The sequence below is a fragment of the Papilio polytes genome, unplaced genomic scaffold (genome assembly GCF_000836215.1).
Source record: "Papilio polytes unplaced genomic scaffold, Ppol_1.0 DF824158.1, whole genome shotgun sequence".
NCBI classification, from domain to species: Eukaryota; Metazoa; Arthropoda; class Insecta; order Lepidoptera; family Papilionidae; genus Papilio; species Papilio polytes.
In genome coordinates this window covers 293,645-320,921 of record NW_013525046.1, presented here as the reverse complement: position 1 = coordinate 320,921, position 27,277 = coordinate 293,645, and the positions used below count along the sequence as shown (strand labels likewise).

Below are 27,277 nucleotides of genomic sequence, written 5' to 3'. Positions count from 1 at the left end.
TGCATCATCTCCTCGGGGCCGATAGAACGACGTATCGTGCGGCGAGGTTGAGTATTCCTTCGAGGACGAAGTAAACGCAGGATGGCCGAACTGTTAGGAATAAAATTAGTACCGTGCTATAGAATTGGCGCAACTCTAGATTATCGGCATAAACGTCACGTCCCTAGCTGACAGCTGTCAAATGTCACTAGAGGTATGGATAGATTGGCGCGCATCCTAAGTCTTGACGAGAAGTATTGCTCTGAGTTAAAAGCGACACTATCAATTAAATAAGTTGTCTAATAATATATACTTACGTAAGTAAAGCCATATAGTGGTCAAGTGAGCCGTCTCTAAGGACCCTAACATGTGCGATATCTTGCTGACAGGCTGCAGCAAATGCTAGCAGATCTGGTGCTCCCAATGCCCCTGGTACTGACAGTAAACAGAGTGTCTTTGCCTCTTCGGCCTCTTTCAATTCACTGAAATAAATACAAATAAACTGTTAATTCAATCTAATTTATTAACTAAAGACAATAAAAAAACATATCGTTCTTTCAGTAAAAACTAGCTGCTCATGGCTTCAACCTATGTTACACAGTATAACATAGCTTTTTAATGTTTTAAAATTGAAAAAAAAAAAATAGTGAAAGAATTTTTTAAATCAGCCTAGTAGTTTTTGTTACTTCAACACATACAAAAATTCAAATCTATTAGTATAGATAACACTGGCAACAATTAAAAGAAAAGAAACAATTTGATAGATTCAATGAGACAAAAAAAAAGATTACCTTGGCTTGGCTAACAAGTAATTGTTTTGACCAACTTCCCAAAAGAGGGAGGTACTCAATTCGTCTGTATGTTTTTTTTTATTTTTTTTTCTTGTTCAATTTTTAAACAATGTTTTGTAGTATTACAAAATGTTGTTTAAAAATTGAACAAGTAAACGAACGAACGAAAAGTACAAAACGCCAACAACAATGCGAACGAAGAGAACTACTACAAAAAACCACACAGTCTCGGGGCCCCGGAGAGGATATGTGTGGCGAAACATTCTTCTCAACATCGTGTGTTAATACAACATGGTCTCACCACAGCGCCATCTGTTAGTGCGCGGCATAAACGACGCCAACAGTAAATATTTCATTACAGTGCTTTGTTATAAATAGAGAATATTAAGAAAGCTTAAAAAGATTGAGGTTACTCATTTCAATAAAACATAAAAACGTACTTTTCTTTATACAAATGGAGAACTCCTTTAGTCACTTCAACTAATGGATTACCGCAGAAGAAATTAATTGTCTCCTCATCATCACAGACACTGTCTTCCGGTGGTGATCTTCGTGAGCTCGTTGGCAGGATTCCAGTGTCAGTGTTAGACCCAACCAGCACACTGGCATATGTTTCTACAGTTATTGTCTTACTTTCTCTAGCACCACGGTCTTTTTTCTTTTGTTCTTTAGCTCCCTCTGTAGTATTAAACATAATATACATAAGCATTATGTAATGTGATTGATAAATTGCTAATTTATTTGTAATTCATTAAAAATGTTATAAAGACAATCAAATATGAGACTGGAACCAAGATAGCAAACCAATAATCTTACTAATATAAATGCAAAAGTTTAGATGGATGGATGGAGTTTGTAGCCTAAACTGCTGAAAGGATTTCTATGAAATTTGGCATAAATGTAGATGATAGTCTGCAAGAACACATAGGCGACTTATTTTCGTTTTTTTTTTACAATTCTACGCGGACAGAGTCGCGGACGAAAGCTAGTTTTTTATAAAACTATAGTATAAATGTATATTAATATAAAAACTATCAAAACTACTAAAAAATGTCTTTAAGATTAAAAGTTACGAAATACGGAAACATCTATAAAAAATACATGTTACGTCCTTTGTTATAATAAAACGAGTTTAACACATTGTTACTAGTGGTTTTTGTTCATAAATAGCAATGTCTTATGGAAACCAATTGTAAGAATAAAACAAACCTGCTTCTGATGAATTATCACCCATTTCGGGTAGATCTTCGTCGATTTCAATACGCAAAACACACAATGACACGGACATTTACAAATCTATGCAATGTTGTTCATTAATTATCCTCAGCATTACAGCTGCGAGTAGAGAATTTCTTGTAGTTGATGTAAAGTTAATTTTAATTCTTTTTCTATTTAAATTATCTAGCTTAAAAACGCAGTTACATTATCCGTAAAACCATTTTATTATGACAAATGACGGAATACAAAAGGTGACGGTGACAGTCACAACAATTTGACACCAACTATGTCAATGCCATTGAATTTTTGAAAATATTGTACGTATGATTTGTCCATTAGATATTCAATTTTGATATTTTACCAATTATAATGAACTTCGTTAGTTATAAAACCATGGATATAATACTATAACTAATTCTAGTAGTACTTCCATGTATAAAACTTACTTTGTATGGAAAGGTAATCAATTTTTAGTATTAAAGTCAAACAATACTGGCTTTTTTAATGTCATTTAAATTCTGTGTTATCTGTGTCGACTAATTTTCCAGCACTGACCTTTACGAATAGGTAGGCTAAAAACCTTAGGTTTGTGCCCACTAAACTAACGCTTTTATGGTGCTGGCGGTTATGATTGGCAGTGGTGGTGAGGATCAAAACTAATAATAGACATAGAATTAACTATCCAAAAGATCAACAGACGTGTGTAGTTTGAAACAAATCATATAGACTTATGCTTATCCATTTATAGAGATCGGTGTTTTTCAGTTCTCCATGACAAGAGTTGCGAGTTAAGTTTTGACAGAACAAGCAGAACAAGTGGCAAGTGCAGAAGCTCGCAATGAAGTCGTATAAAAAATAAAAATATTCAATATGGCTACAGATCATACGACGTGAGCTGTCAGCTGTAGTAATATTTGTTTCTTTGTGTTAATTACGCGTTAAAAATGTTATAAATATTACGTGTTATCGAATATGGGTGCGAAAGATTCAAAACCTAGTTTTATATCTTACGAAGATGCGACGAAGAGAGGTACGCGGTGTGATAATTGTGCGTTATTGTTTTGCAAAGTTGTATGATTTTATAGTATAGTTTTGTTTGCAGTAAGCGAGAGTGAATTACGACGTATTCGTGAAGCGTTTAAGAGATGTGCCGGTACAAGTGGGACGGCCTTGAGCCTGGAAGCGTTCGTCCATGAAGTGCTGTGTGATGGAGTACCTTACGAAGTTGCCGAGTGGATGTACCAGGCCTGTGGCGGTACAAAGCGAGGGATCATATTCAGAGACCTTCTTTGCGGAATTGTCGTATTAACGAAAGGAAATCTCGAAGAGAAAATCAAGTAAGATGTATTCCTATTAGATTTTTCCTCAGAACATGCAAAACGAATTTATTAACATATTCATAACAACAACTATCCCAAACCTCTAGTACGGCTATAATAAATGTAAATAATAATTTTTATTGAACATTGTAAAAACTAAAAGTTATTCTATAACACAACACAATAACACTGAAAATTTAAACAATAGTAAAAAAATAAAAACATTAGTTGCAATTTCTAACAACATTCCATGACATCATACTTGAGTCATAAATTACTTGGAGTAAAGTTTAGTCCGAAATTACTAATGTTACCAATAAATGTAGACTTTTGATAATTTGATAGATCTATATTTAATTTCTGTATTACATATGCAAAATTAAAATCAATTAAAACCCACAATTACATCAATTTAAAACATTTTCTTTAATCATAGACAATAAAAATATATTAACTCTATGATTTAAGAACTGAAAATAATATAGTATAAATTTATTTTAATAAATAGACCAATGTAATCAACACTGATAACAAAGTATGTTATCTATCATACTTATTCAGGGTTAGAATTGCTAAAAAACTAAAAAAAAATGTTTGGTTTCAAAAAAAACAATTGAGACATATAAAAGGAAGAATGCTTTATTTCAATATCTATTTCTTTATATACTAATGTTATAAAGAGGAAACATTTGTCTTTTTGTATGTATGATTCACACAAAAACCACTGGGCCAATTTAAAAAAATCTTTAAACGAAAATTAAAAATGGCTCAACTCAGGTTATAAATTATTGTTTAAAGTAATGTCTCATGTTAGTTTAAACAATTTAATTTAAAAATTCTATCACCGTTAGAAAGGTAATTTATCTGTGAGTAAAATAGGCCATATTTTATTATTACTATTATAATATTGAGGAACTATTAATAAACAGTATATTTCTAGATCCCAGTGTTAAAAAATCACTATATCTTAACTTTTCTCTAATCTTTTTTCTAACTATGTATTGATTAACAATCTGTCATACATAGTTAAAAAATTAAGAATGTGTACTAAACCGTGTTAGCTTTGATACCTCTTAATTGCAAACATTATGGCTATTAGGTACAAGATTTTTTATTTATTAATGAACTGGTATCCTTTAAATTACTTATGTATTCCAGTATATAACAGTTATTAAATCACAATTGTGCAATATAAGTGTAGGTCACAGTAAGTAATTGATATGAGAACTTTGTGATTAATTGCTTTCTCTGTTACCCACATTCAACCAGTCTTTAGCCTCTTATCTTAATGAAAATTATAGATTTACTAGCTGTCGCCATCGACTCCTTCCGCATGGAATTAAATAAAACAAAAGTGAGTAGCCTATGTGTCCTTCCAGACTCTACACTACTATACTATACTCTACACCTGTACCAAATTTCACCGAAATCCGTTCAGCCGTTTAGGCTACAAACTCTAACAAACATCCACCCATCTAAACTTTCACATTTATAATATTAGTTAGATTAGATTACATTACATAATGTATTGTACATATGTATTTTGGAATAATAATAGTTAACTATTATGAGAAATTGTTTGTCTGTTAAAACTACAAATAAATACTTTATTGACCGACTTCCCAAAAGAAGGAGGTACTCAATTTGTCTGTTTTTTTTTTGTGCGTTACGACATAACTCCGCCGCTAGTGGACCGATTTTGATAATTCTTATTTTATCCGAAAGGTAATGCTTGCAGGTGGGTCCCATTTTTGGTTGATTTTTGGAGTCAAAGACTACAACGTAGTTAAATAGTTTAGCTCAAAATCGCGCGACGAAATTTAGGGTCATTTTTTTACATATCATTACAGAAATACTTTGTAACATTGTTATTGAAAATTTCACAATAAAATTGATACAACTAAATATACACAAATAGATAATAATAAAATATACACAAGTTTCGCTTATATTAAAATATGTTTTTTAGGTAGATAAACAGTACTGCATTAACATAATTCAATTGTTATTTGTTTAAGATTCCTTTGGACTCTCTACGTAAATAATCAAAGTGAGAATGGCACATACATCTATAAGCGTGACTTTGCTCGTGCGTTACAAATCGAGAACACATCCCTGCCGGTGTCAAAGTCCCATCGGTCCGCAGACATTCTCACCAGTTTGTTTGGACTGGGTGAACGGGTGACTTTCGAGCAGTTTAGATCCTGGTTACTCATACATAAAGATGCTACAGTACTATCGAAATGGCTGCTATCGGATCGAGGAAGTATTTCACATGATTTGGAAACACCAACTTTTTATCAAAGTCTGGCTGGTGTTACTCATTTGGAAGAGCGGGTAAGTTTATTGTAGTTTTATGTAAATACTAACTTTTTTTTATAAAAAAAAGGGGAGTAATTAGCCTATGTGTTCTTCTAGACTATGCTCTACATCTATGTCAAATTTTATCAAGATCCTTTTCCTTTCGGTGGCAAACTCTAACAAACATCCATCCATTCTCCGAAACTTTAATGTTATATTAATAAGATAGAGCTCTTCTTTCTTCTTTAATAGTTTTTTTTATCAACTTGATTAAACAAACGCAGGTATTAAGCTTAGGGTAGTTGAATTTGGTAGATAGTTAACTTATAAAGCTTCATCCCTTTACAAAGTGTATATAGTGTCCAATTACTTAACTAATCCATGAAATGCTATGTTTTAAAGTATTTTGTATATGTTACAATCAACACATCTATAATTTAATAATAATATAAAGAGGAATTTGAATTTTTGGATTTATATATCTATCTATCTATACTTATATATATTATAATAAAGCATAAACACACACTTCTTTGTTGACTAACATGTCAGCAATTACAGCATGTTTTTGAATAATTCTTTCTTTGATAATAAGCCTTACACCCACGTCACGCTTTAGGCTATATATTTTCACGCCATTAAATTTAGGGGGTAAATATTTTGGATAAAAACCCTAATGTGCGACACAGATCATAAGTTGCCGCCAACATCAAGGAAGCAAGGTTGTCATTTGAACTATGACATTTGACAAATATAAACAATAAAATAAAGTGATTATAATTTCATGCGGATGAAGCCACATGGGAACAGCTAGTGTAACTTAAAAACTACTGGACCAATTATAAAAATTTTCACACTATAGTAATGATATGGCAATATTTATTTAGCTATATTTAGGGCCTGTCCTACCACTGATAGAGGCTCAGATAGCTTAAAAATGACGTCACTGGGAAATAGGGAACAAAATCCGATATTTCAATCACATATTTAACATTAGATTGTTATCAGACAATTTACAATTTGGTAGGACGGGCCCTTAATATTATTAATTCCACGTAGATGTAGTCTCGAGCAAGAGTTTCTCAATATATTTGAACATGACTAATTATTGCGATGTTTTTATGTCATTTCAATGTTGTGTGCTTGTAACATAGTTTAAATGTGTGTACTGATAGTGTGATTACATGTAATTACATTTGTATAGATAAGAGTCTGATAACAAATGCTATTGTGTTTGCAATGCCAATAACCCGAAAAGACATTTATTTATTTCGTAGTTTTGTATTTGAATTTAAGACGAACTAAACGTTTAGAAAGTAGTAACTTATAACTTATTCTTAACCTTATTTAACTTATAATTTTCTATTTTAAATTTTAAACTCTTATTTTATTATAACTTTGGTGCAGAATTGAAATAAAGGATATTTTATTTTTATTAAACGACTAGCTGTTCCCGTGCGATTTTTATTGTTTACATGTGTCAAATTGTCAATTGCAAATGTCAAAATGTAATGACACAAAGCTTGACAATCTTGCTTTCTTGATGTTGGCAGCAACTTATGGTCTCTTTCCCCCATTAGGGATTTTATCCAAAATATTTACCCCCTAAGTTTAATATTGCTGCGAAACAATCGACAATCGCAAAACTTTGTGCGTTTCGCAGTTTGTTTCGAATTACAACAGTTTAGTTGCACAACTAAAAATCGAGTAGTGTGCGCACCTCCATATAAGCGAGACATAATAGTTGTGCGATAGTTTCGTTTCAGCACGTTCTTATGCATTCATTTAATTTACTTTTTTTCTGGCATTTTTTCCTTTTTTTCAACATGGATTAATAGATATAAGTATATGATTGGAGGCCATGTTGTGGTTTTGAGGTAAAATCCAGGTACACAATTATGTTTTTGATACCGTATTTCCTCAAGGAAAAACAAAGTATAAGTTAAAGTAACACTACAAGTTTGCATACCAATGATTAGGGGAATTTTATATGATTGGGCAATCACATTTTTAAATAGATTCTTCATAGATAAGGAGAGATTTTCCTGTTTTGGTACTGTTCTTTAATTGCTTTGATTCTCGTTCTCTGATTCATATCGGGCGCTAATGGTGCCGTAAAGTCTTAATTTAGTAAACTTACTGTCGCACTTAAATGGCCACTAAGGTTGTAACTTTCATACTAAATAACATTTCGCGTACATCATTTATGTTAAGTCCAATTTAAAAAAAAAAAAACTATTGTCGGTCCGTAAATGCGCTAACGTATGCGGGAGTAAATTGACTACATTTTTTGTTCTGGGCTTACGAAGTCCCGATTAGCCTAGTAAAATAGCAACATTAGGTGCGTCAGCTAGGAGCATAATTAAAATAGCGAAAACAACCTGTACAGAAATCACTGTTTTCTTACAGAATGACATGTAAAATTCTATATCTTAAAATATTAATGACTATCTTTCACGTGCGACTCTGTCCGCGTGGAATTAAAAAAAGTAACTAGCCTATGTGTTCTTCCAGGTTATCCTTTACATCTATACTAAATGTAATTAAGATGGTTCAGCTAACTAATAGACATTCCATTCATCCATCTAAACTTTCGCATTTATAATATTAGTAATATTAGATAGCCTAAAACATTAAGGATTAGAATGAATCAGTATTAGTGTCCATTAGGTGATTGTCCAAGCAAATTGCGTCTCACAATGGTCTATTGTCATTTTAGTATTATATCGGAGTGGCCGTACTCTAGGGGAACGTAAATAATGAATAATCGTAACCATAGCTTCTATTGGTTGAAACGTTAGGGCTTAACAATAAGGCTTTTTACTAACAAAATGAGTTTTTTATTATTTACCCATAGTTAAAAATGAACATAGTCTAAAGCGTGTTTTATGTGTATGGATTTTGTATTAAGTTCTCTTTTCAATTATATAAAAATAGCTTTCGCCCACGACTCCGTCCACGTCAAATTATAAAAAAAACAAAAGAAAGTAGCCAATGTGTTCTTCCAGACTATGTTGTGCTTCTGTGCCAATTTCATCGAGATCCGTTTAGCAGTTTAGGCTACAGACTCTAACAAACATCCATCCATCCAAACTTTTACATTTATAATATAAGATAATACGCAGTTACGGTTAAAAACGTGGTCACTCAAAAATGTCATGACATCCATTGACGATTTAAATATGAAAATATACGTTTGGAAACTATGGCAGTTTTTTATTAAAAAATATTATTAAAACGCTAGTTCTAACCCTACATAACAAAGTATGTTTACGCATGTAGTATTGAAAAGTATTTTATATCATGCACTTTATGATTGGTGCGCGTGCACTAGTCTTGCTTTGGTTCCTTCAACTTATATAGAGGTGCGCACACTACTGTATTTTTAGTTGTGCAACTAAACAGTTGACAATCGATAGACAACAGTTGTGCGATAGTTTAGTTGAAGGTGTGTGCTCTTACCATATGTATTGGCTAGGACGAAATCACCTTTACGTATAAAAAGTCAGTTATCACGCGAGTTTCTATCAGCTTGGCAGGACGCATGTGACACGCAAGGACGGACAGATAGACGATCTTATCGGACGTGTAAATAAAAAAAATGTGATACAGAAAAAATTACAACTGCGCAGTGTATGAATTTCTTAACGCTAGATAACGCCATCTTTCGCGTTTTTTCTTTTTTTTTTACTTTAAAATAGTACCCGCAGTGGGTCAGCATGGTTGACTATGGCCTAGTCAGTCCTTAGGGTAGGCTCAGAGCCTCTTAGTGGGCTGGTGATGTAATGTTAAATGTTTTCATTAAAATATTTTACTTAGTGTTATCACTACATGCAGTCATGATTCAGATATGACGGCTGATAGAGATTTATGGAAGAGCAGCACATCTGTGCCGACCCTCCGTAAGGGATAAAGGCAAGTGCATGATGATGACTACATGCGGTAATAATATAAATAAAACATTATAAAGCAAGCGATAACATGGAATGTCTAATCGAACCCCTTTTAAATTGAATGTCGCCAGCAATTTAAAACAATTACGAAGTCAAGCACTCCGCCTGTACTCAGAATTGGTTCTTAATTGTCTCTTATCACGGCAAAGTGATATATAATTGGTAAAAGAAGGAAAAACCGTCGCATAATGTTTATAGTTTAGATGTTATAACACAGGTATACTTTACTATTTACATTATTATGAAAATCTATTCGCGGTCACAAGAATCTCTAACTTTTTGTTGTTTTCATAGATATTTATGTAAATCTTACATTATTTATTGTGAATACTGAGATATAAGAATATAACATTGTGTCCCGGGCCGGTTTTAGTGTTAACAGCGTCTTGGGCGAAAGTACTACAGCGCCCTAACTGCAACCCTGGTCGGTCGCCCGTTCTACCATAATACTAGAAAATAAATGTTACTAATATTATAAATGCGAAAGTTTAGGTGGATACATGTTTGTTAGAGTTTGTAACCTAAATGTGAATCGATCTCGATGAAATTTGGTATAGATGTAGAGGATAATCTAGAGGAATATATAGGCTTACTTTTGGTTTTTTAATATACACGCGGATAGTGGCCGAAAGCTTGTTAAGTATTATTCTATCCACATTTCCTCTAGCTTACCGATAAAACTTACGTGATTCTGTAACTCTATGCTTTTTGCAGGACATAATCGAGCTAGAAAAATGTTTCTGGTCTCTACGAAGCAATGCGTCGAGCGGGCAGCTAGACGGGGCGGGACTCCGTGCGCTGCTGACCCCGCCCCTGCCCGCCGCCGCGCTGCCCGGCGTTCTCCGCGCACTTGATGAAAATAGAGACGGACATGTCGACTTTAAAGAACTCTGCTGTGGTTTGAGCGCAGCTTGTAGGGGACCTCGCACTGAGAGACTCAAGTGTAAGTATGTGTTTTGGAAACTAGCTGTCGTCCGTGGCACTGTCTGCATGGACTTAATTTTTTTTAATTCCATATGTTCTACCAGACTGTGTTTCAGCGAGATTCGTTTTTCGTTTAAACTCATTTATCTAAACTTTCGCATTTATAATATCAGTAAGTTAGTTGACTGCCGCAGTGGACCTTTAAATAAAACTTATATTCAAATCTCAAAAAGTACAGTCAGCTGCATAAATATGTATACATTTACAAAGCTTTAAAAACAATAGGTAACGTATTCCACGTGTTACGTCAATAACATCTATTCATGTTTGGAAGCATACGGATACTGAATATTTTTGCTACCGAAGAGTATGTGCATATATGAAGATAACTGTACAGTGATTTTGAAACATATATTTCCGAACATCCTGAATGATTGCGTATATTTATTACCAAAGGTTATATACATATTTTTGAAGCTAACTGTACAGTGGTTTTGAAACATGTTTCCGGACATCCTGTATATAATATTTCAAAGGATCCAAAAGTGTTATCAACAAATACCCTTGTAAAACAATAATGCATTTATAATCGACACGATTAATAATTTATTCGAATTTAGTTAGAAAGCATAAATTGGACAATGTTATGTTATCTTATCGCTTATCTATATTTGTGTTATGTCGTTTGTATGACACGCGACTACCACGGATTGTGACCGCTAATTGTTATACAAATAGTAGCAGTTTCATTTTAATCAGAGGTCCCTTTCAAAACTTAAATGGTTTCGTAGAAAAACCAATTTTTGCTAAGATTAAATTTTATTACATGTTTTAAGTTTTAAATTCAACACATGTTAGTTCACGTTCATGTCTGCACCTAACGAGCCGTCATTTTTAGAAATTTCCTGGATCACCTACAGCTCGTAGACCCCTTGGATTCAATCTGGATGACTGGATATATAGTCTTTTAAAGAGCTATTTTCAGTACCATCAATTAGCTGAGAGTTTACTATAATTTGTAATCTTGGCATAATGTAAATAAACTATCTCTTGCGAAAAAAAAATAATTAGAGTGTGCGCACACTTGCAACTAAACTATCGCACAACGCTTTGATTCCTATGAGCTGATATGGAAGTACACACTACTCGATTTTTAGTTGTGCAACTAAACAGTTGAAGCAGTCGACAATCGCACAACAGTTGTGTGGAACACAAATAAAAACAACCGCTGCTCATAAACATCCGCAAGCGCAGATGCGTTGCCTATCCTTGATTGACGGAGGAGGAGACAACAATAAAGAGGATATTTCCCTTTTCTATGGTTCTCCTCCACCGTCAAATCCACTTTTCATTCCCATCCTTTCCTCTTAAGAAAAGGGTGGAAAGAGAAAGGGACTAAAATTAGGCCTCCGGTACCACACTCGTCAAACGAAACGCGGTATTGCTTCCACTTCACGCCTGTTTTCTGTGTTGTCGTATACACCGGGCGAGCCGGCCCATTGGTGCGAAGATGTTAAAGCGGGCTCTACCAACATGCCTAATATCTAGTGTAAATTTTAGCCTTTTGGTAGTCGTTTTTTATTTATTTGTATCTTAGTAAGTGCTAAATACATATTTACATAATTATTCCGTCGTGAAGAAAGATCGTTTCGAACATTATGGAGTATGACTTCATTGCGAATGTTAAGAGATAAATTACACTGTCAAGGTTAAAATTAATTCAATGACGAATTATGTTACGTTTTTTGTTTTTCTTAAGTAGTATAATCAAACTGGCATAGTTATTTATCAGTAGATAGAATAGGAAAAAAGCGTATTTGCAAAGATTTGTCAGTGGCTCAGTGGTTTAAGCACTTGACTTGTAATTTACAGGTCTTGGGTTCGAATCCTGGCATGTACCAATGCGATTTTCGATTTTCGAAATTCGTATGTACATAATTTACCCGATTTTCTTACGTTAAGATAAGCATTGTGATGCAACCTGCACATATCGGCGTAGAAATTCAAAGATGTGTGTCAACCAACCCGCACTTTGCCAGCGTTGTTGACTATGACCTAGTCATCTCTTACTTAGGGTAGGCTCTGAGCTCCTCCGTGGAGACATAAGCGGGTGATGTATTTGCAAAGACTGTCAAGGGTTTTTTTCCAAAACATTTAGTAAGGACCAAAGTTAGCTTATTAAATATATGGACACTAAGGGAATTGCCCTTACTTAAAATTACTAAAGATTTTACGACTTTGTCTGCTGAGGTAGTATCGTCCATAACTTAGCATTAAGAATAAACAAACTATCAAAGACTCGATAACCCAATTTTTATTCGCCCCAAAAAGTGCTGAAAAGAGGAAAGCCGTTGCCTAGGGCGCTGGTAGCGAGGTTGATGACGATTATTGGATTAATGTCAGTAAAGTCTGTGGTGTACGAAATAAAAGACATGCGTAAGTTCGAGGGGTATAATCAGACTGATGAATTGTACATAATGCTGGGTACTTACAGACTAGTTACTACTTATATTCATGTACCTACTACATCACAAAGTCCTCTGCCTACGTTTTGACTAAACAGTTCAGCTGTTGAAACTGGCTGGTTGGAATTCAATTTAAAGTGGTCTGATCCAAATAAAAAACTTATGATTTATTGCTTGTTAATATGTTATGCGACGAGACGATGGGGGCATAAACCAGAAAGTGTTAAGATTGTATATGGATGGCTACAAAGGTAGAGAAAGACCGAAGAAAGTATGGATGGATTGTGTGAAAGAGGATATGCTTAAGAAAGGAGTGTATTCAGATATGACGGCTAATAGAGATGTATGGAAGAGCAGCACATACTGTGCCGACCCTCAGTTAAAGATAAATTTGTTAAAAGTTGAAATGTTAGGTGTAGTTAACTTTTTAATTGAAGCCGTTTTGATCCAATCGATAATTAAAACAACAGTTTAACCTTGAGATGTAATTGTAATTAAGACTTCAAAGTTGATATCTTTGTTTTTTTATTAACTATTGATGCTATTTACGATTGGTTTCTATTATCGTGGAGATGTCGGAAGTTCGGTTTCCAGTGGACGTGCGACCTTGTGAGGGTCGTTTTTTACTATTGTATTTGCTTATACACCGATAACTGAACGTTTACGATTGAATAGTAAATATATTTTACTACGGTATTTAAAGTTATATGTAGATATAATAGAAATCTTACTTCTTACTTCTTACTAATGTTATAAATGCGAAAGTTTAGATGGATGGATGTTTGTTAGCGTTTGTAGCCTAAACGGCTGAACGGATCTCCATGAAATTTGGCACAGGTTTAGAGCATAGTCTGGAAGAAGACATAGACTACTTTTTATCCCGGGCATAGTTACGGTTCCCGTGGGATTCATTAATTTAGTTTTTTAATGTCCACTCGATCATTCTGCAACGGTTCAACATATCTTATTGATATTTGGCACAGATAGAAAACATAATCTAGAGTACACATGAGATAAGCTTCATCCCAGAGCAATGTCAGGTTCCCGAGGGATACGTAGCTTTTTGTAATTTATATAAGTTGTATGTTTTCTAATACCTCGCGGACGAAATCGCGGGCAACGGCTCGTATTAAATAAATAAATACTTTATTATTTTACTCTTAAAAATATACATTTCATGAGCCTTGGCTCCTGCACCTGGTTCTCCTGCAGTAGATGCGAATGTAATTATTTAGATCTTCTAAGAGCGCACACCTTTGACTAAACTATCGCACACTGTTGTGCGATTGTCGATTGTTTCGCATCCAATTCAACTGTTTAGTTGCACAACTAAAAATCGAGTGTGCGCACTTTGATTCATGGGAATCAAAATGTAACCAACAGTTGTGCCTTAATCAAAAATATCCGCGCTCTTAATATAATTTATTATAGTATTTAGATGTTACATTACATATACTGGCGAGTAGGATTATTTAGATCTTCTAATTGTGTTTTTACACGGTTGAAATATTCACGTTAAAATATACTTTTATCTCTATAATAGAGATAGAATTTGCTTGGATGTTATAACAGTGGAAACTGAGAAAACATATGCTAGCAGTTAGTACACTTTCATGCAAGCTATTGGCACTTGCCAGATACACGCATACCAGTAGCTACGGCTTTACCCGACTTATGGTCAGTTTACCAGACACTTTTAACCATTCGTTAGCGTTATTAGTTCGATTAATTTTAGACGTTTCTGAGTTAAGTAACATGAGTGTTACTCATTTGTAACTTAGGTTAACCTAACACTAATGAATCACTAGGTTATGATAAAATAAATGACAACTTCGGAAACCCAGTGACAGTTATAAGCATGCGAATTGAGGGAGAAAACGACAGTGTTGTTTTTTAAACTGGCATGTAATCTACTGTCTCATTTTGCAGACACGTGTATTCCCGCCTTTATTGTAAAAATGTGACTAAAATGTAACTTTGATTTAAATGTAATCTGTTTTTGTTGCGCTTATTAAAACAATGAATGATGAAATGTAGCAAAACGTTCAGTTTGTGGCTGGTATTCCCTTAAATTGTGACAATATACGTAATCTGAATGTATATGGAAAATACAAAATAACTGGCATTAGATACCTTTTTTGAATTGTACACAAATATCAAGAATACATATAAGTATTCTTTACATAGTAGAAATATTCTTTGCTTCCAGAATTATCTTACTTATATAAATGCGAAAGTTTAGATGGATGGATGTTTGTTACTATGTATCTCCAGAACGGGTCACGGATCTCGCTGAAATTTAGCATAATAGAAGTAATTAAATGTTTATTTACATGCGGATTGAGTCGCGGGCAAAAGCTAGTTGATTATAAGAAACATTATACAAAGTGATATTGCTACATTAGCTTACGCCCGCTACTCCGTCTGCTTGGAATTAAAAAAGAAACAAAAGTGAGTAGCCTATGTGTTCTTCCAGACTATCCTCTACATCTATACCAAATACATCGAAATCCGTTCAGCTGTTTAGGTTACAAACTCTAACAAACATCTATCTATCAATCTAAACATTTGCATTCATAATATTAGTATCACTATTACTATCATTTGATTTTCTTTATCGTAGTTTGCTTCAAAATCTTCGACCTAGATCGGGATGGGGTTTTAAACAAGAAGGAACTAATCGATATGGTGGGGATACTCTGCACGGTAGCCAATGAGTCCCTCAAGCAGCAGAACTCACGAGCATCCACACCATCAGATGAATCAGAAGCCGATAAAAGCTTTGATCCAGAAGTAGTGCTACTAAACTTGAGAGATAAACTGGTGAGCCTGCCGAAGAATGGAAGCAAGCCAATATTTCAACTAGGACCTAATATTTCAGTTGACGAATCCGGGAAAATAGAAGAGGAATTGGTCGATATTAAAGAGGTCAGTTTTTAGATTATAATATCCTGTGGTTTTCAGTTTTTTGCCCAATATCAGGGTTATAGTTTTTCGTATTCAAACGAACAAACTCTTTTTTTTTATTGTCAATACTCATTGGATTATGTTGAAATTTAATTGCTTTATACAAAATTGTTATAAAATCTAGAAATTTCTTTTAACAACACTTATCATTTAGAGTTAAAACGAAGGTAAAGACATTGATAATGCAATATCTGATTGACGTAGCGTAGTGACGTCATCGGGGACCGTATCATTTAATCTGTCCGAGATCCCGCAACACTTGATTGCCAATTGTGCCTTCTGTATTTATTGATAACGTACAAAGTTGTACTAAAGATTGACTATAGGTATAAGAACTACGAACTGTTCCCGTGCTGTCCCTGCATAAAATTATAAAATCGTTATTTTATTGTTTACATTTGTCAATCTCCATTGCAATTTCAAAATAACCGTTACCATAATAATGTTGTCGACTTGTAGTTTTTGTCCCTTACACGCATGACGATTTTTCCAAATTATTTACTACCAAAGTTTAATAGCGTGAAAATATTTGGCCTAAAGCGTGTCGAAAGTGTAGGCGTTTTTATTAAAAAAAGAATTATTCAAAAATGTACTGTGATTGTTGACATCCTACGCTACAAAGTAGTGTGTAAATATATATCGATAAATATAATGTCGTTTTACCAGGATTCGGATTGCGAAAGTCTTATCGCATCAGACGCGGCGCTGACTGCTGAAGAGTTCCTCATGTGGGCGGTGGAGCGTGCTGAACGACTGCTCACCCCACTACTGGAGTTGGTGTTCGATGTATGCCATGTGGTGCTTGGTCTACGACCACAGTGTAGACATCACGAGAGGGACATCGGTCAGTATTTAAATACTCTATAGCAATATTTAGATGCATTATGGTCTTTGCCAAAGGGGAAAATTAAAAAACTAAGCTGGATAAAAAAATTGAACATGTTGATAAATGTTCTCTTTGGAATAAAAAAAAATTGCTACTAGCCCCCCCCCCCCACTATCATTGTTATGGGCTGGCCACACCCATGCATTTAACTATACAATACATTTTTTTTTAAATCATTACTTTCTATAGCCATTGCAAATTGTTAATAACAGATTTTCGTATCTGTCTGCAAAATTCAAACGTAATGAATCAACATATCTATAGTTCATTGTTTTGTAAATTTAACTTTCATAAGAGATGTATGCAAATATCATAAAAAGAATTATTTAAGTAGCGCGCGAAACAAGGCGAAGGTATCGGTGTCAAGTGCGTCCGCCCGCGCAGATAACGTGAGCGATTTGATACCAATATGGCGCGGTTTCCCGCCATTTTTAACGCCATTTTCAGTCGTTTAGGCTACAAACATCCATCCAACTAAAATTTCGCATTTATATTAATAATAAAGTTTTATTAGGAAATAAAGCGATATATTAAGTAACCGTTGGTTTCTACAGCATACAGACTCACGTAACCGTGGATAAATGTCGATTCATTTGTACACAAATACTATTGCTATCTCTTTTCTTAATAGAGAATAACAGAGATGGATATAACCGTAAAACAAATGCTAAAACAGTGGAAACCACTCTAACAATGCATTAAACATACTCTATTTTCTGAATGTTAACATTTGTATTGATTTAAATTGATTCTTAGTTTTGAAATATTTATATTTTTCTTCCCATATCCGTTGAACGTTTTTTGAAATTTAAATTGGTAACATTGAATTTCAAATTGTATACAAACCAGGTAGTATAACGGTTTTTTAACCTATTTACGTAGAAGTTTGAGGATACATGAATTTTGTTTATAGTCGAGGCTTCTCCTTGTTTGGATCAAATTTAGTTTGACTTCCATCCGTCAAACATCCATCTAAACTACGCATTTATAATATTCTATTTCATGGCATCTACAAACAGTTGAAATACATTTATTTTAGGTTTTGACAATTTACCAACAGATTGCTGTTTCAAGTAAGAACGTGCACACCATTGACTGAACTATCGCACAACTGTTTAGTCTCGCTTTGATTCCTATGAGCTTATATATAAGTCCGCACCACGATTGTTAGTTGTGCAACTAAACAGTTGAATAGCTATTTTGTGAGACTGACGATTGTTTTGCAACTGCAAAACAACAATCGCACAACTGTTGTTTTTTTTAAAAAATATAAAGTGGCAAACGAGCAACCGGCCACCTGAATCCGCCAAAATGGCGAAGCGACCGCTGCCCATAGACATCCGCAATTGCAGATGCGTTGCCTACCCTTGATTGACGGAGGAGGAGACGCACATAAATAGGACATTTTCCCTTCCTATGCGTCACTTTCACCGTCAAATCCACTTCCTCTTCCCATCCTCCCCTTATAAAAAAGGTGTTAAAAAGAAAGGGCTTAAATTGTGGCCTAATTTTAGTCCTTTCTTCTTTCCACCCTTTTCTTAATAGGAAAGAAAAAGTGAATTTGACCGTGGGGGTGACGCATAGGAAGGGAAAATTTCCTCTTTATGTGCGTCTCCTCCTCCATCAATTAAGGTTAGGTAACGCATCTGCAATTGTGGATGTCTATGGGCAGCGGTCGCTTTCTATTTCGGTGGATTCAGGCCGCTTGCTCGTTTGCCATCTTATATTAAAAAAAATCGTCCGATAGTGTCATAGTTTCTCATCTATATTTGAATATCTTTGTATTAATTGTAATCAGTATTCGTTACCTTCATATCTGGGATAAGGCTGTGCAAATTTAAATGCAAGATAACAATAGTTTAGCGTAAATATGAAGCTAAATATAGTCATAATTGTATGACGACATTGGCTATGTTTACAAAGATAGCTGTTTGTCTACATTTATACTAGCTTTTACCCGCGACTTCATTTATAATTCTTCCTCGAGACGTAAAATGCGATTTTATTTTTGTCATTCATAAAATACGGAAACATAAAGGACCTTGGAATTTTTAATTTAAAATTTGAATTAATAAATATTCACGGATGATAATTTCAAGTTTATTTAAAAAGCATTAAGAGTGACGTTGTATTTTAATTTTTTATAAGTATAGAAATATATTTATATTAACCCTGACTGTCAGACTTTTAAGATATATTACAAAGTAAGACTGGAAAACAAATAAATGTTTAATTCGTTTAACTAAACAAAAATGTCATGTCTTAAATTTGACTTCAATTTATATTTAGTAGCAATAATCGATAAGCTTTTTCATAATAATATGAATTAAGGGCCCGATACAAAAGGCGGTTATTTTGGAAACTGCACGAATAGTGAGGAGGTTCCTGTGTCTGCAGCCCTGACCACTGGTTGCTTGAGTCATCGGCTTCCGCAGCCGGTGGACTTCTATTTTTTTATATAATATGTTTTATTTTTTTTAATAAATTAAAGATATGAATATAGTAATACTAAATAATTATATTATGTTACCAACGGTGGTAGCAAATCATACTAATGTTATAAATGTGAAAGTTTAGATGAATGGTTGTTTGTAGTTTGTAGCCTAAACTCCTGAACGGATCTCAATGAAATTTGGCATATATGTAGAGGTTCGTCTGGAAGAACATATAGGCTACTTGGTTTTTTTAATACCACGCGGACGGAGTCGCGAGCGAAAGCTAGTTATTAATAAAACAATAGCCTATAACATTCCCGCAGAAATCAGTTATATTCCCGTCAGTCTTGTCAAAATCCAACAGTATCGGAGTTTACCCGGAAGCAACGCGAACAGACAGACAAATATTAAAAAATAGGATTATTGTTATCACTAACAAAAAATATATCTATCAGCAATTTTATCAAACTGCACAAAGAATGCATTTCCGTTATCATTTCATTGTTTTATCGTAATTATAATTTCATGTAAATTTTTCTTTATGAAGGACTAGCTTTTGCCCGCGACTCCGTCTGCGTGGAATTAAAAAAACAAAAGTGAGTAGCTTATGTGTTCTTCCAGACTATCTTCTACATCTATACCAAAATTCATCGGAATCCCTTCAGCCGTTTAGGCTACAAACTCTAACAAACATCCATCCATCTAAACTTTCGCATTTATATTAAGTATGTTTCAATAGATTATTATAAAAATTCACTTTATCTTGATATTTAATGTTTAGTTCGATTACATTGATAAATTTGAATTGATAACTTATCATTACTATGTTTCTAGTTTTTAAGCACACGTATTGGTAATATTGAGATCAAATAATAATTGACACACTCAGGATAAGAGGAACTAAATTGATATTGACAAAAAGAATTCTAGCTGTCGCCCGCGACTACTTCCGGGGTAAAAAGATACAATTTGATTATGTGTTCAAACTATTATACTTTCTACATCTATGGCAAATTTTAGAAGGTTCATTGAGTCTTTTTGGAGAAATATAGTAACATCCATCTAAACTTTGGCATTTATTATATTACTATTTACTATATTACTATACATTTATTATATTGCTATTGCCCGCGACTCTGTCTGCGTGGAATTAAAAGAAATAAAAGCGAGTACCCTCTGTGTTCTTCCAGACTATCTTCTACATCTATACCAAATTTCATCGAAATCGGTTCAGTCGTTTATGCTACATACTTTAACAAACATCCATCCATCCATCCATTCATCCACCCATCCATCTAAACTTTCGCATTTATAATATTAGTATTAGTATGATTATGATGTACATTTGACAAAATAAACAATAGAATGTTTGGTGAATCCTATATGTCCGGTTGCTAGATTATTTTTCGGTTTTCACTGCGAGGTCGTGAAGACTAAGAGCATGCACCTTTGAGTAAACTATCGCACAACTGTTTAGTGGCGCTTTGCTTCCTATGACTTCATATGGAGGAGCACACTACTCGATATTTAGTTGTGCAACTAAACAGTTGAATTGGCTGTGAAACAATCGACAAAGTTTAGTCAAAGGTGTGGGCACGCTCTAAAGTTACTGATGGATTTTGAAATGTGGTGTAATTCAATTGTTTGTCCTAGTATCTCGCGAGTAGTCACGTGTTATATAACTTAACATTATACTTTAAATTGATTGTTCGTAAACAGTATCGAATTTTTGCAACGTTATTTACTGTCATTGTTTAATAGCAATATCAGAATACTTATACTACGTCTATGTTTCCTTAGCTGTCACATAACGTGTGAGTACGGTAGTTTACAATGGTTATTCAACGATAAACTACACGGTTACCGTAACTATGTTATCGATGTACACAATACACTAATTGGAACAAACAAACAATAAGGTTACACGCGTGACGCGCCCCCAATACTAATTGATAGATAGTACGAATCGTGCTCGACAGGACCAATTTAAATCTATAGGTCAACGACGTTTGTTGACGCACATGTCCTATTAAAGGGTAGTAGAAATATGGAATTAAACATTATAAATACTAGTATAATTATTACACTACATTTCGTCTGCGACTCCGCTTGGAATTAAATAAAAATCTTAGTCTATTTATTTTTCCAGACTATACTCTACATCTATGCCAATTTATCGAGTTTCGTTTAGCAGTTTAGCGTCACTAACAAACATCCATCCATCTAAGCTTTCGCATTTATATTAGTTAATTTTTTTATTACATGTGTTTTAACAACCAGCCGTCTTGATGCTTACTTAATAAGTTACTTAGTAAAATGGCAGCATGACTTAGTAACCAAAGACCATTATCCTTCTATTATTTGTCTTTTGGTTTCAAAACCATACCTTTTTTTGCAGTAATCCGCTGGCTACGACGTGAAACAGCTCGCGGGTACTCCGTGGGCCAGTTTTGGTACCTTGTGGGAAGCGAGTGGTGGGCCTCATGGGCGGCGTACACGGCGGCTGGGGACAACTGCTGCCGGAACACGCCTCGTGCTATAGATGACGCTATCGTCTGTGATGAGAGCTTCACTAGTAACTCTACAGGTAAATAACCAAAGTCTAAGGGCCTGTCCCACCAAATTGTCTAATAACAATCCAACGTGTAAAATATGTGATGGAAATATCAGATTTTCTTGCCTTATCTGACGGTGAAATAATTTTTAAGCTATCTGAGCCTCTATCAGACAGTGGTGAGGCAGCCCCTAAGAGTGGTACACTTGAAATTATGAAAATTTTATTTTATTGTTTACATTTGTCAAATTATCAATAGCAAATGTCAAAATGACATTACATGACAAACCTTAGCAATCACTTGCTTCCTTGATGTTGGCAGCAACTTATGGTCTCTTTCCCTCGTTAGGATTTTTACCCAAAACATTTACCCCCTAAGTTTAATGGCGTTAAAACATATAGCCTAAAGCGTGACGCAAGTGTAGGGCTTTTTATTAAAAAATGTATTATTAAAAAATATGCTGTAATTGCTGACATCTTAGGCAACAAAGAAGTGTGTGTTTACGCTTTATTATAATAGTATAGATTAATATAAACAGATTAAAATGCCTTTGGAATGCAAAAAAGTATTAAGAATCGTGTAACCTAATTTTATTATCAAGATCTTATCGGCGATCTAATTTATTTTTATCTAATTTCATCAACTTTGTAATATTTACAATAATGTCGTAAATACCTCGAGCTCATTAATCTTCTATTACGTTACATCTAGCGATAATTCTACAAGAAACTATAACTATGTTATTTCAATAGACTTGAAAGAAACTTGTGTTATAGAAAGTTTCATTGATGGTACAAGAATGTTTTAATAACTACCTATCGTAAGCGACTCTGTCAGCGTTGAATAAAAAAGTAGCCTATGTGTTCTTCCAGACTATTCTCTACGTCTATGCCAAATTTCATCGACATCCGTTCAGTCGTTTAGACTACAAACTCTAATAAACATCGATCCATCTAAACTTTCGCATTTATAATATTAGTAAAATTCTATGATACATACTTATAAGAGTGAAATAATTTAGATAAGTACATTATGAGATAGCTGTTGCTCCCGACTTCGTTCGCGTGAATTAAATAATTATAAATAGTGTGTTACTAAGTGATAACGTAGCTTTTTAACAGTACAAACTTATTTGTACATATTAGAATCAATGGGGTCCCTACTATGGCGTGCGGAGACGTCGTCATTAGGCAGTGGCAGCGCGGGCAGCAGTAGTGGGGTGAGCAGCGCCCCTGCACACCGCTCGCCGCCGCACCCCGGGCCTATAGACAACAGGCGTCTGCTGGCAAGAGACGACCTAAAGGTACACTACACTATACAGGTTGATTCTTAACTGACGGATCACAAGGAGACGTCAATAGCTAATTGAGCACAAAGTATGTTGCCCGATTTTCTATAGTTTAAAAGTTGTTTTTTTTTACACTAAAGAATAAATGCCGTTTATTATCACAAAGGTTGTGATCTGTCTCTTAAGAATCACCCTGTGATTGTTTTGAAGGATGGACACGACACGTTTTCAAGTTAAAATCATAGACTTACAATACTCTTATATATCAGCTTCGAATCGATTCAAAAGGTTACCTTGAATCGTTGAGCTACGGCTCAACAACTAAATAATCAGCTAATGGCTCAAGGTCAAATACTATATGGTACCTGACGAACTGCGAACAAGCCGGTGCTTTGCAACTCTATTCAATTATAGCTCTATACAGTTACAAATTGAGCTGATCTGTGGGACACTTTACTGATATGATTCACCTATAACCGTGAGCTGATCTGCAGATCATTAGTTTGAGCTCATTTACCCAAGACTACTTACAACATTCGAGAATACAAATCGAATGACAGACTACAAAAAGTCATAGATAAAATATGCCTACATAAATTCAGTGAAAAACTCCTTACTAACAAGTTTTTGTACCATAGATATTTTATTTGATTTTAGCAGAAGTGATTGGTTTAAGTTAGTATTTATGTATAGGTTCGGACACTGACGGGAGAAGGCGGGCATTTACGACGTGACGTCACTCTCGCCCAGCACAGGGACTTCGAACTGTTGCCCGACTCGCTATGGCGGGCAATGGCGCTCTGGTACGGCGGACCAGACCCCCTGCCCAGACAGGTAATTTATACTCAGATTCGCCGCTTAGTGCAAATTACAGTAAGCTAATAGATGTTCCTTCCAGGTTATCAGGCCACCCAATTCTGATGTCGAGATGGAACTGTACCCGCTGCAGTTAAAGATTCTCCGCCACGTACCGAGTACACCGCGTGAGTTTATTTTCTAATTAATCTTGCAATTTAGGCATATTTGTACAGTCGGGGAAATCCGCGGTGTTCCACATTACAATCCAACGTGTAAAATGTGATAGAAATATCGGATTTTGTTACAGTTGTTGTCTTGTTGCAGTGACGTCATTTTTAAGCTATCTGAGCCTCTATCAGCCAGTGGGACAGGCTCTTTCTGTATTGATTTTTATGCCGCGTCGCGAATGTTTCAAGCAATTGTTTTAACTCTTTATTTGGTAGTGTCTAGTGACCAACAACTAATTAAAAAAAATCTACTGAATTACGAGAGTAAATACATGTGATTTTGATTCTTGTGTGTTGGTGGCATATATTATTTTGCTACAAACCCTCTGTCGTTAAAGGTGGCACACCGCTAGTCTTCCCTACTGTAGTAACTTAGGGTTTTCAAGTCCTTTGGGGGGTATTCTGAGGAATTGATGTGTGTAGGTGTGAGCGCGGGCGTGGGCGTGGGCGCGGGCGTGGGCGGCGCGGGCGCGGCGCTGTACAGCAGCGTGCCGGCCGCGCCCGCGCCGCCCGACCGCCAGCTCGCCTACACCGCCGCCTTCTCCCGCCTCGCCACCGTCAGACAGGTAATACTAACCCCTATAAACGCCCTGTAAACTTCAACTTAAGTTGGCTTTCGACACGCTCTCTCGTGTCGAAGGCCAAAACCCACTTTGGGTCGCAGCGCCAACGCAGCAAATAAGTTAGTAAGTAAAGTTTAACTTAGGAATATTATAAATTCAAAAGTTTAGATGTATGAATGGAAATTTGTTAGAGTTTTTAGTCTGAACGGATTTTGATGAAATTTGGCATAGATGTAGAGAATAGTCTGGAAGAACACATGGCTACTTATTTTATTATTCCACGCGGAGTCGCGGGCGAAAATTAAATTGACAATTTACCATCAATTGCTAGCTTATCGCAATCTTTAAAATTCAATATGTTTTGTAATAAAACACGCATTTTTTTGGTGATGAGGGGAAATCTCCCAAAGAAACCTTGCCCTTTTGGGGGAAGGCAGGATTATGCATTACCAGACCAATTAAAATTTACAAGACCGGAACCTTTGTAAACTCTACCTATGCCTCCAAAGTGTTACTGCAACATAGAACTACTTTGTCATTCTCGAATGATCACCTACGACCAAGGTTCCAATAAAACACATCTAGACAATAGTTAGTTATAACATTGCCTAGGTGACGGAGTTCCTATGCGAGGCGCTGGGGCTGGCGCGCGAGGACGTACGTCTGTGGTCGGTGGGCGGGGCGGGGGGCGGCGCGGGCGGCGCGGGCGGCGCGCTGCTGCTGGACGACGAGCGGCCCTCGCTGCACGACCTGCGTCTGCACGAGCGGGACCGCTCCCGTCTGCTGCTGGAGCTGCGCAACCCGGACCTCACCTGGCCGGAGGAGATTGGTGCCCTCAGGTAACACTACACAAACACTGCACTAACACTGAATTACCTAGTTTTACACAAACTAAATGCATCCCAATTCGAGTAGTTCAACGACAATATTAAAATAACAGAATTAAACATATTTATTTTTATAGGGAAGGGGAAACGGACACGATCGTCCTCTAATTAGATTGGTATTGGAAACGCTCGTGTAGGAATTATCAGATTTCTGTTAATAAAACTGATTTAGGAATGGAGTGTTATTACAAGTAGCGTAATGATAGCGAAGTAAATAAGATAAAAAAATGAAAGTTCCGTTAAAATTGAAGATAAAATTATAACAAATGTATGTTTCCTTTCCAATAGCAATATGTTTTTAGAGATGCAGAAGAACCTCGATAACTTAAAAACCTCTATAACTTCAGAAAATAATATGTTCCCTTCCCATCGAAGCCCAAAACCTCTACAGTTTAAAATATTTTCCCTTGGACTTTAACTCATCAGGGTTCTACTGTGTGTATCAACGAAGTGTAACCCTTCAGTGATTATGATTGAAATGTGTTATCGTAGTATGAGCGGGGGGCGCGGCGGGCGCGGCGTGGAGCGGCGCGAGACGCTGTCCGCGCCGGACGTGGCGGGCGCCACCGGCCTGCACAACCTCGGCAACACCTGCTTCATGAACGCCGCGCTGCAGTCCGTACGTACACCGACACTAACACCAACACGCACGAACACACATGAACGCGAACACGCACGTATACGAACGCGAATACACTTGCACACGTATACGAACACAAACTCGTAGACTCACGTACACGTATCTACGTACACGCATGCAAACATAATTCGATGTTATACTTTCACGATAACTCTAATGATGCCCATTTTATATACAAAAGGACGATTGTTTTTTTCTTTATCATTCGGAATTGTAGACGCGTTATCTACCTTTATTTTACGGAAAATGGGAAGCAGCACGGAAAGATGATATCATTTTTCTTTGTCTTTCTTTCCCTGCTCACTCTTTTCTTGTAAAAAAGATTGGGAAGGAAAAATAACTATGATTAAACCTTTATTTAGGTTAACTAAGAATCGAAAAACTGGACATTTCTCATATCCATGTAAATATATTCGTAAATACATTACAGGTGTGGAACACGGGCCCCCTGACCCGCTATTTCAACTCTGGCATGCACCTGTACGAGGTGAACACGACCAACCCGCTCGGCACTAAGGGCGCACTCGCGCTGCGCTACGGAGAACTCTGCAAAGAGGTACGTATTCGCCTCAAAGGACCATATCTCGAATCCTTTAAACGATGTCTACTTCACTGTCTAATCCAATTTCCCTTTCCCTTTCTTCATCCAGAATTGCTTCTTTTTTTTTATAACATAAGGTGGCAAACGAGCAAGCGGCCACCTGAATCCGCCAAAATGGCGAAGCGACCGCTGCCCATAGACATCCGCGATCGCAGATGCGTTACCTACCCTTATCCGACGGAGGAGAAGACGCACATAAAAAGGATATTTCCCCTTCCTATGCGTATCCTCCACCGTCAAATCCACTTCCTCTTCCCATCCTCTTTTTGTGAGAAAAGGGTGTTAAAGAGAAAGGGACTAAAATTAGGCCTCCGGCACCACACTCATCAGACGAAACACGGAATTGTTTCCATTTGACGCCTGTCTTCTGTGTGGTCGTGGTATTACACCGGGTGTGCTGGCCTATTCGTGCTAAGGTGTTAAAGCGGGCAATACCACTGCTTCTTCTTGACCCCTGTCTTGTATGGTTCTGGTATTGTG

The 27,277-nt window shown here is 35.8% G+C and overlaps 2 protein-coding genes across 2 annotated transcripts in view; one reads left to right on the top strand and one right to left on the bottom strand.

The window, feature by feature from the left end:
- Positions 1 to 290: 290 nt before the first annotated feature.
- LOC106111567 (BRCA1-associated protein homolog 2-like) lies at positions 291 to 2,283 on the bottom strand. The gene is made up of 3 exons (XM_013293695.1): positions 1,980 to 2,283; positions 1,211 to 1,448; positions 291 to 461 (listed from the first exon to the last, which is right to left on the bottom strand). The coding sequence occupies exons 1-3, from the start codon at positions 2,056 to 2,058 to the stop codon at positions 293 to 295; spliced, it is 486 nt and encodes a 161-aa protein (XP_013149149.1). The 5' UTR covers positions 2,059 to 2,283; the 3' UTR covers positions 291 to 292.
- A 512-nt stretch (positions 2,284 to 2,795) lies between these two features.
- Positions 2,796 to 27,277, top strand: part of LOC106111469 (ubiquitin carboxyl-terminal hydrolase 32) — a 37,945-nt gene continuing 13,463 nt past the window's right edge. Inside the window, exons 1-14 of the mRNA XM_013293587.1 lie at positions 2,796 to 3,018; positions 3,091 to 3,325; positions 5,326 to 5,644; positions 10,276 to 10,504; positions 15,574 to 15,878; positions 16,584 to 16,761; positions 21,637 to 21,825; positions 22,939 to 23,096; positions 23,775 to 23,915; positions 23,980 to 24,064; positions 24,530 to 24,672; positions 25,282 to 25,508; positions 26,049 to 26,175; positions 26,627 to 26,752. Of these exons, the coding sequence (XP_013149041.1) occupies positions 2,961 to 3,018; positions 3,091 to 3,325; positions 5,326 to 5,644; positions 10,276 to 10,504; positions 15,574 to 15,878; positions 16,584 to 16,761; positions 21,637 to 21,825; positions 22,939 to 23,096; positions 23,775 to 23,915; positions 23,980 to 24,064; positions 24,530 to 24,672; positions 25,282 to 25,508; positions 26,049 to 26,175; positions 26,627 to 26,752 (2,520 nt within the window). The 5' untranslated portion in view covers positions 2,796 to 2,960. The remainder of the gene's footprint in view (positions 3,019 to 3,090; positions 3,326 to 5,325; positions 5,645 to 10,275; positions 10,505 to 15,573; positions 15,879 to 16,583; positions 16,762 to 21,636; positions 21,826 to 22,938; positions 23,097 to 23,774; positions 23,916 to 23,979; positions 24,065 to 24,529; positions 24,673 to 25,281; positions 25,509 to 26,048; positions 26,176 to 26,626; positions 26,753 to 27,277) is intronic.

Coding starts and splice junctions, on each gene's coding strand:
- LOC106111567 (XM_013293695.1), bottom strand. CDS start 2,058: ATGTCCGTGTCATTGTGTGTTTTGCGTATTGAAATCGACGAAGATCTA. Junction 1,449..1,979: donor TGATAATTCATCAGAAGCAG/GTTTGTTTTATT, acceptor TTAATACTACAG/AGGGAGCTAAAGAACAAAAG. Junction 462..1,210: donor CTCCATTTGTATAAAGAAAA/GTACGTTTTTAT, acceptor TATTTATTTCAG/TGAATTGAAAGAGGCCGAAG.